This window comes from Lottia gigantea, assembly GCF_000327385.1.
Source record: "Lottia gigantea unplaced genomic scaffold LOTGIsca_167, whole genome shotgun sequence".
In the NCBI taxonomy this organism is placed as follows: domain Eukaryota; kingdom Metazoa; phylum Mollusca; class Gastropoda; family Lottiidae; genus Lottia; species Lottia gigantea.
In genome coordinates this window covers 230590-240716 of record NW_008708079.1, presented here as the reverse complement: position 1 = coordinate 240716, position 10127 = coordinate 230590, and the positions used below count along the sequence as shown (strand labels likewise).

The following is a 10127-nucleotide window of genomic DNA, read 5'->3' as shown; positions in this document are numbered from 1 at the left end:
AATATGTACGAGTATCTCATGCTGTACAAGTCTAATATGTGGGAGTATATCATGCTGCACAAGTCTAATATGTGGGAGTATCTCATGCTGTACAAGTCTAATATGTGCGAGTATCAATTCTAATATGTGGGAGGTATTCTATGCTGTACAAGTCTAATATGTACGAGTATCTCATGCTGTACAAGTCTAATATGTAGGAGTATCTCATGCTGTACAAGTCTAATATGTGGGAGTATCTCATGCTGCACAAGTCTAATATGTGGGAGTATCTCATGCCGTACAAGTCTAATATGTGCGAGTATCAATTCTAATATGTGGGAGGTATTCTATGCTGTACAAGTCCAATATGTACGAGTATCTCATGCTGTACAAGTCTAATATGTACGAGTATCTCATGCTGTACAAGTCTAATATGTGCGAGTATCAATTCTAATATGTGGGAGGTATTCTATGCTGTACAAGTCTAATATGTACGAGTATCTCATGCTGTACAAGTCTAATGTGTGGGAGTATATCATGCTGCACAAGTCTAATATGTGGGAGTATCTCATGCTGTACAAGTCTAATATGTGCGAGTATCAATTCTAATATGTGGGAGGTATTCTATGCTGTACAAGTCTAATATGTACGAGTATCTCATGCTGTACAAGTCTAATATGTAGGAGTATCTCATGCTGTACAAGTCTAATATGTGGGAGTATCTCATGCTGCACAAGTCTAATATGTGGGAGTATCTCATGCCGTACAAGTCTAATATGTGCGAGTATCAATTCTAATATGTGGGAGGTATTCTATGCTGTACAAGTCCAATATGTACGAGTATCTCATGCTGTACAAGTCTAATATGTACGAGTATCTCATGCTGTACAAGTCTAATATGTGCGAGTATTAATTCTAATATGTGGGAGGTATTCTATGCTGTACAAGTCTAATATGTACGAGTATCTCATGCTGTACAAGTCTAATATGTAGGAGTATCTCATGCTGTACAAGTCTAATATGTGGGAGTATATCATGCTGTACAAGTCTATATGTCAAGTATCTCATGCTTTACAAGTCTAATATGTGCGAGTATCTCTTGCTGTACAAGTCTAATATGTACGAGTATCTCATTCTGTACAAGTCTAATATGTACGAGTATCTCATGCTGTAGAAGTCTAATATGTAGGAGTATCTCATGCTGTACAAGTCTAATGTGTGGGACTATCTCATGCTTTACATGTCTAATATTTAGGAGTATCTCATGCTGTACAAGTCTAATATTTAGGACTATCTCATGCTGTACAAGTCTAATATGTGGGAGGTATTCTTTGCTGTACAAGTCTAATATGTGCAAGTATCTCATTCTGTACAAGTCTAATATGTGGGAGTATCTCATGCTGTACAAGTCTAATATGTGCAAGTATCAAGTCTAATATGTGCAAGTATCTCATGCTGTACAAGTCTAATATGTGGGAATATCAAGTCTAATATGTAGGAGTATCTCATGCTGTACAAGTCTAATATGTGGGAATATCAAGTCTTATACGTAGGAGTATCTCATGCTGTACAAGTCTAATATGTAGGAGTATATCATGCTGGACAAGTCTAATATGTGCAAGTATCAAGTGTAATATGTTGGAGGTATTTTATGCTGTACAAGGCTAAATTAACAGGTTTATATTTTATTGTAGGTATATCAGTTGTTGCACACACAGTATTTTGAAGAATTTCTACAGAGTAATTACTATGTGAAATTGTTAGCTGAACTAGGCATGTTGACTAACAGTATAAGTGAGGATGGGGATGCTCTTAGTATAGATGAAGGTAAGTTGTTTATGATGATCTTAGTATTGATGAAGGTAAATTGTTTATGCTGTTAATATTGATGAAGGTAAGTTGTTTATAATGCTCTTAGTATTGATGAAGGTAAGTTGTTTATAATGCTCTTAGTATTGATGAAGGTATGTTGTTTATGCTGTTAATATTGATGAAGGTAAGTTGTTTATAATGCTCTTAGTATTGATGAAGGTAAGTTGTTTATAATGCTCTTAGTATAGATGAAGGTAAGTTGTTTATAATGCTCTTAGTATTGATGAAGGTAAGTTGTTTATAATGCTCTTAGTATTGATGAAGGTATGTTGTTTATGCTGTTAATATTGATGAAGGTAAGTTGTTTATAATGCTCTTAGTATTGATGAAGGTAAGTTGTTTATGATGATCTTAGTATTGATGAAGGTAAGTTGTTTATGCTCTTAGTATTGATGAAGGTAAGTTATTTATAATGCTCTTAGTATTGATGAAGGTAAGTTGTTTATAATGCTCTTAGTATTGATGAAGGTATGTTATTAATGATGCTCTTAGTATAGATGGAGGTATGTTATTTATAATGCTGTTAATATTGATGAAGGTAAGTTGTTTATGCTGTTAATATTGATGAAGGTAAGTTGTTTATGCTGTTAATATTGATGAAGGTAAGTTGTTTATGCTGTTAATATTGATGAAGGTAAGTTGTTTATAATGCTCTTAGTATTGATGAAGGTAAGTTGTTTATGCTGTTAATATAGATGAAGGTAAGTTTTTTATGCTCTTAGTATTGATGAAGGTAAGTTGTTTATAATGCTCTTAGTATTGATGAAGGTAAGTTGTTTATAATGCTCTTAGTATTGATGAAGGTAAGTTGTTTATAATGCTCTTAGTATTGATGAAGGTAAGTTGTTTATAATGCTCTTAGTATTGATGAAGGTAAGTTGTTTATAATGCTCTTAGTATTGATGAAGGTAAGTTGTTTATAATGCTCTTAGTATTGATGAAGGTAAGTTGTTTATAATGCTCTAAGTATTGATGAAGGTAAGTTGTTTATGCTCTTATTATTGATGAAGGTAAGTTGTTTATAATGCTCTTAGTATTGATGAAGGTAAGTTGTTTATAATGCTCTTAGTATTGATGAAGGTAAGTTGTTTATAATGCTCTTAGTATTGATGAAGGTAAGTTGTTTATGCTCTTAGTATTGATGAAGGTAAGTTGTTTATAATGCTCTTAGTATTGATGAAGGTATGTTGTTTATAATGCTCTTAGTATTGATGAAGGTAAGTTGTTTATGCTCTTAGTATTGATGAAGGTATGTTGTTTATGCTCTTAGTATTGATGAAGGTAAGTTGTTTATAATGCTCTTAGTATTGATGAAGGTAAGTTGTTTATAATGCTCTTAGTATTGATGAAGGTAAGTTGTTTATGCTCTTAGTATTGATGAAGGTAAGTTGTTTATAATGCTCTTAGTATTGATGAAGGTAAGTTGTTTATAATGCTCTTAGTATTGATGAAGGTAAGTTGTTTATGCTCTTAGTATTGATGAAGGTAAGTTGTTTATAATGCTCTTAGTATTGATGAAGGTAAGTTGTTTATGATGATCTTAGTATTGATGAAGGTAAGTTGTTTATGCTCTTAGTATTGATGAAGGTAAATTGTTTATGCTCTTAGTATTGATGAAGGTAAGTTGTTTATAATGCTCTTAGTATTGATGAAGGTAAGTTGTTTATGATGAACTTAGTATTGATGAAGGTAAGTTGTTTATAATGCTCTTAGTATTGATGAAGGTAAGTTGTTTATGCTCTTAGTATTGATGAAGGTAAGTTGTTTATAATGCTCTTAGTATTGATGAAGGTAAGTTGTTTATGCTCTTAGTATTGATGAAGGTAAGTTGTTTATGCTCTTAGTATTGATGAAGGTATGTTGTATCATTCTTTGCTAACTTAATGTTTGGCACTCTTATTATGATGTTAGATTTTTATGCCCACATAAATACTCTAAAAAATAGCAAAACACGTTAAAATTGTGAAAAAATATGTAGAAAAACAGAAGTAGTCACAAAAATCAGTGTTTTACTTTAAACAAAAATGCACAGCCAATCACACAATTTATGATTTTACTAACAATTTGACACAAATCTATAACATTTTTTGTTTATCATCTGAAATTTATTTTGTTCATTTTGAATGTTTATATCTTGTGACCTTGACCATTGAGGTTATTGACCTTAAATATCCACTGATACATTTATATTTGCTGGTTTTCTGGTTTTACAGTCATCCAAAATAGCCTTTTGTTAACTTTCTCAATCTCTCTCTGTTGCTTATTTAATTGTGATATTTTTTTTTCATATTTGCCAGCAGAAGTTTGTGTTTCAAGTAGTACAGTAAGTAAATTTTGTAACTTTTTCTGTTAATCTATAAATGTGTAATTCACATCTCATCCTATCCTCTAGTAGAAGTATCTGAATGATAGAGTTATATAATAAGAACTAGAGCCCACACTGACGTAATTTAAAGTTGGATACATGGTAACGTCACTGTGCTGGCTATGGAGAACGGCCACGATTTTATAAGAGGTCTACTTTGACGTTTCGCTATATAGCACAATAAAGTCTTTGAATGGCATTTAGCAATTGTGAGTATGATATATAGACACAGCTTTATGGAACAACAATCACTTGTTAAAGTTTTATGCAACATTTCGACGTGTTTCCCCCGTCGTCCTCAGGCACATAATGAGAAGAAGTGATGGGCAAACTATATATACATTAATGCTTATCATTAAGAACACACAAGAGATAAATAGTTTATTGATACATTACATTAAATTTTAACAGGTACAATAAGAGGTACATAATTCTTAAAATAACATACAGGCTTATTAAGTAAAATAATTGAAATAAAGTAAATGAATTAAAAAAGATTAATTGAAGATTAAATAAACAACTATTGCTGGTATTGGAGTCTTTTATTAATAGAAATTACATTGTTCATATAACTAACTATGCTTAAAGTTGGAAATTTTTTTTTTATTAAATACAATTATGAATATGAATAATTACAAGTTGATAAGTTTATCATTTGCATGCGATAAACGAACACCTTCATCTCTGTTAAGGTCAGGCTGATATCTTCTGATGTGGATAGCTTCATGAAGTCTCCTGGTTTTATCTATGTGCTTATTGATTGGCAGTATGTTGGTGTTGACAAAGTTGACTTTATGTCCTGTTTTCCTTCCCATAGCAAGATGTTCAGCCACAGCAGATGTTCCTTCATTGCCGGGCTTGTCTTAATGGTCTTTGAGTCGAACATCAAGGGATCTCTTTGTTTCCCCCATATAAGAACTTCCACAGGAGCAGTCAACTTGGTAGACACATCCATTAGGTTTTTGGTTGTTGGAGGGATTCAATTTACCACTGGCTCTGAGCAAATCTTTAAGCGTTGAGTTGCCAGAGAACACTGTTTCAATGCCGACTGACTTTTTCAGGATCTTCTTGATTTGGTATGATACCTTTCCGATGAATGGGATAGCTAAGCGGGTTGATGGTCTGTTGAGATTAGGCTTTTGGTTGGTTTTGCCATTAATACGGATCAAAAGCTTGATGTACAAAGGCTGGAGGGTAGTTGTTGAGCAAGCAAAATACTTTCTTGATGTGTTGTAATTCTTGTTGAAAGTATTCTGGGTCACAAATCCTTTTTGCTCTTCTGACCAGTGCTGAGATGGCTGCCCTTTTGACATGTTGGGGGGTGTTGGAATGGTAGTTCACATACTGATCTGTATGTGTAGGTTTCCTATACACGCATGTCTTCAACTGACCACTTAATTCTCACATCCAGAAAGGGTATAGAGTCATCTTCTTCTGCTTCCATGGTGAAATTCATCCTCTTATGCTGAGCATTAAGATGCTGAAGTAGAGCTGATGGTTGTTCCATAAAGCTGTGTCTATATATATAGCACAATGTTAATTTAAATGCACATTACGGTCAGCTGGAGAGTTTTTCTTGTAAGTGCATGGAGATTTGTTTTTACAAGTCTAATAACTAAACGCCTATATGAAAATATTTTAAACGAATTGAAATAACAAAATGAAATGTAACATATTGTTAAAATTCATCTGGATTTCCTTTTTTTTTTAAAAATGATAACAGGAAAATAATAAAATTATGAAGATTCTTTAGTCTTAACTATTCAACCCGAGTTAATTGTTATGAAGACCCTATAAATGAAGTAAAATTTCCATTGTAAAAGAAATGTGATTGCGGTCAGCCGGAGAGTTTTTCTTGTAAGATGTTTAAAATCATATGCCTGTTTAATATTGATAGACCGCAAAAAAAACGGGGTAGGCACCTAGATAAAATACGGACTGTAATTATGTATTTTTCATAATAATAGCGTATTAATTATAATAACTTTTTTGTGCCGAGATTTCAGGTAACTCTATAATACCCTAAAATAAAACAACGATTATCATCACTAAAAAAAAAACACTAGGTCTATATTTCACGAGAAAATGTCTTGTCTCAAATTGCTGGAAATAGTGGTTCTTATTCTGATAAATTGGCAAGAATAAGTAGACTTATGTTGATTTTGCAGGAAAAATAACGATTCATCACTAAAAATTAACGATATTTCAGCATGAAATATCTTGTCTGCAATCGCTGGAAATTTACGGGCTTCTTATTCTTAAAATTTGAAGAAAGATGGAGATTATATTTGTGAAATAATCAATAAATAGCTTTTCAAAAACATCGTCTTGATCAAATTAACAAATTCTACATGAGACAGGACTGGACAGGTGCAGAGTGTAGGGCCTAAACTAGGCTAAATATAAGCCCACATGAAATGTTGCACAATCAAACTAATCGTTAAACATTTATACCAATTAAAAGATGGTTTATCACTCTATGTTATTGTATAATAAAAGAAGTAAAAACACACCTTTTATTAGTGACTAAAGTATTAAATTTGTTGGTGATCGAGGTGACAGCTTATGTCAGAATTTTATTAAATAATGTGTGTTTGTTTAAATCACCAATATCTTGCACAAATTAGATTTTTGGTATGATTTTGACAGAGATAGGTGACTGCCCTTGATATACTGAAAATGTATCAGGAAAGTGAGCGTATCTTGCTAGGCAACCACTTGTTTAAATTTGTCTTAGATTTTTGTATGTGGCAATTTAATTAAAAGGTGTTTTTTTATTTTCAGTCAGATGATATAAATGACCCTATGGACCAATCTCCAGACACTATGTCTTTAGATTCTGTAAGCTCCACCTCTTCCTACGGTACACAATCAGGTGATGCTTACATTGTCGCTCAAATATCTCAAACAGGTTAGTACAAATATTTTACTCTTGTTTATTTCCAACAGTCTATATCCTATGTAGTAGACATTACACAAAGGAACAGATGTCTGTCAATAGACAATTCTTGGACCTAGTTGTCTGGTGCACAAAAACACAATTAGTCATGAATAAAAACCTCTAAATTGTGGTGTTTTCAGGCAGTGAAAAATACTCTTACAATATAGTTATCATTAACTATACTTCTTTCTACTAACTTCTGTCAATCTTCTAACTTCTGTCAATCTACTAACTTCTGTCAATCTACTAACTTCTGTCCATCCTAGTATATATTATTTTAGTAATTTACTGAAAAGCAGCATGCTAAAATGTTTGAATATTATCAAGCATTATCATAAAATACAGACTATAATTTTGAATCTGATCTTGGTATGTATGTACTGTTTTGATATTAGAGCCCTGTCCTACTCTACAGCCTGAGCTAAAATAGATATGGACAAAAACTAAACTGATTCTGAACAGGCTGTGGAAGCCACATAAAATTATAAATATTCAGAGAGACACTTAAATCAATACCTGTACAGAATCAGTTTAGTTTTTGTCCATATCTTTTTTTTTATGCGCCCACATGAATATGTGGTTGTATATTGTCATTGCCTCTCTCCGTCGGTCCGTCCGTCAACATTTCTTGTGAGCACTATAGAGACTACAGTTTTTATCTGATTTTGATAAAACTTGGTGTGATGCTTTAGATTGATAAGATCTCGGTCAAGTTCGAATTTGACATATTTTCGATGAACGGTTTTTGAGATATTGCCCTTGACTTGGAATGCCTTGAAATTTGTTAAAAATAGTTCATGAGCAGGATTGAAGCTACAGTTTTCAACCGATTCTGATTAAACTTGGTGTGATCATTGGAATTGATAAGATCTCGGACAAGTTCTAACTTTGCGCTTTTTCGATGAACGATTTTTGAGTTATTGCCCTTGACTTAGGAAAAATGCGTCAAAATTTGTTTGTGAACACCATAGAGACTACAGTTTTGAACTGATTTTAATGAGATTTAGTGTGATCATTTATATTGATGAGATCGTGCACAAGTTTGAACTTGATGATTTTTCGATGAACGGTTTTTGAGTTATTTCCCTTGACTTAGGAAAAAACGCTTAAAAGAATTTTATTTCCCTTGATTAGAGCTGTGTGATTTAATTGTTTGTTGTATTTGGGTTATTGAAAATGATTTTTAAAATTTTTGTGGAATTACTCAGCATAAATAACTGGCATATAGTGGGTGACCGCTTGAAACCTCGTATAACGATAAATGACGCGGAATTACTTTTCGAGAAAAACACAAAAAACTATTTTTACGCTTATTTTGTTGAAATTATTATTTATTTTTAGTATTTTTTTTACCGCTATACGTGGTTTTCATTCTTTGAAAATATAAACCTCGTATAACAATTTGAAATCTACGGCCTATTGCCTATTGAACCAAAAACTTGTATAATAATACAGTATACAAGGTTTTTCATATTCATCTACAGAAAAGGAACATTGAACCTCGTATAATAATATATTTTACGAGGTTTTAAATCTGACTGTTTAAATACGTGTTATTTAATTAGTGCTTTTTGAGTTATTTAAAATCAAACTAAGAAATTCAAGGTTTTGATCACAAGATCATGCGCTTTTACCAGCTTTCGAACGGTACCAAAAAGTCTAAATGACCAAATATGGCATATACAAGGTTTCACCCATGATATATATATATATATATGTTTGAGAATTTAAAAGATGACCCTTCAATCAGATATTTGCATAACCCGCAGAGTTTGCCATTACATTTGAGTACTTGGCAGTTATTCTCTCCATTCTTTGATTTTTTGTAAGAATTGGAAAGTTATTCACAAATATATTTGATAAATCTGGGTTTCTCGGGTTATTATTTGATAAATCTGGGTTTCTCGGGTTAAACGTTGAAACAAAGACTAGTAAGTTGTCCTCTTTCACTTTTGGTTTAACTGTGCGCAATTCTTGTAGAGTTAATTGCTCAGCCTTCAAAATCCCATCTGTGATCAGGGTTTGTGGATATTTTCTGTCCAGAAGAAAGGAGGAAAGCTCATCTAGTCGTTTGTTTCGTGTGGATGAATTTGAAACGATGGTACAAATGCGTCTGGCCAGGTTGTATGGAAGTGATATTTTGGTATATTTTGGGTGACATGAATCAAACTGAAGGTATTGTTTAGTATCTGTCAATTTGTAGAATATATCAGTTTCTATTAAAATGCCAGATTTAATCACAAGTATATCAAGGAATGATATTTGTGTTTTACTTTGTTCCAATCAATACTAGGATGAATAGTATTAATGATAATTTTGAATACACCCCAATCTGGTTCTGAGTGGGTCCAAATAATAAAACAGTCGTGGAGAAATCTTTTCCACCACTCCTCGAAATATTGTTTCATTTGGGTACTGAAGAAAGTATTTCCGATTTTCAATGCTATTTGATGCTCAAGGTAACCTAGTACAAGGTTTGCCTATACTGGAGCAACTTTTGTACCCATTGCCGTTGTTTAAAGAACATACCATCAAAGATGAATTCCAATCCCTTCAGAATGAATGATGGTGTAAATCGACCGTGTATTTCATCTGGGTATGTTTCCAAGCAGAAAACCCCAAAACATGAGGTATGTTTGAGTATAATGAAGTATCGAATGTGATGAGTTAAGCATTGGGTGGTATGGATTTTATAGTAATATTATAGGCCGAAGTTTCAAGTCCATTGGTGCAGAGAGTTTTATATTCTCACTCTTTTGACTTGAACATGCTTCTTGGATATTCCTGCACTTATATATTTAAGGCAGACCATAAAAGTTACTACATCTGGTATCAAACTCTGTAAGACAATATCATGACGTCATATTGTTGTTTATTGTATTGTTGCTATGCCTTGAAAATATGAAATTGAAACATGTTGGCAGTAAAAATTAACTATCTTTATCTGCGTTATTGATCTCATTTAACTAT

At 32.6% G+C, this 10127-nt stretch overlaps 1 protein-coding gene across 1 annotated transcript in view; it reads left to right on the top strand.

The window, feature by feature from the left end:
- LOTGIDRAFT_173652 (hypothetical protein) overlaps window positions 1-9343 on the top strand; it is a gene marked incomplete at both ends in the record, with an annotated part of 18659 nt that extends 9316 nt beyond the window's left edge. Inside the window, 4 exons of the mRNA XM_009051425.1 lie at window positions 1674-1806; window positions 2349-2389; window positions 7001-7127; window positions 9177-9343. Of these exons, the coding sequence (XP_009049673.1) occupies window positions 1674-1806; window positions 2349-2389; window positions 7001-7127; window positions 9177-9343 (468 nt within the window). The remainder of the gene's footprint in view (window positions 1-1673; window positions 1807-2348; window positions 2390-7000; window positions 7128-9176) is intronic.
- Window positions 9344-10127: the final 784 nt, after the last annotated feature.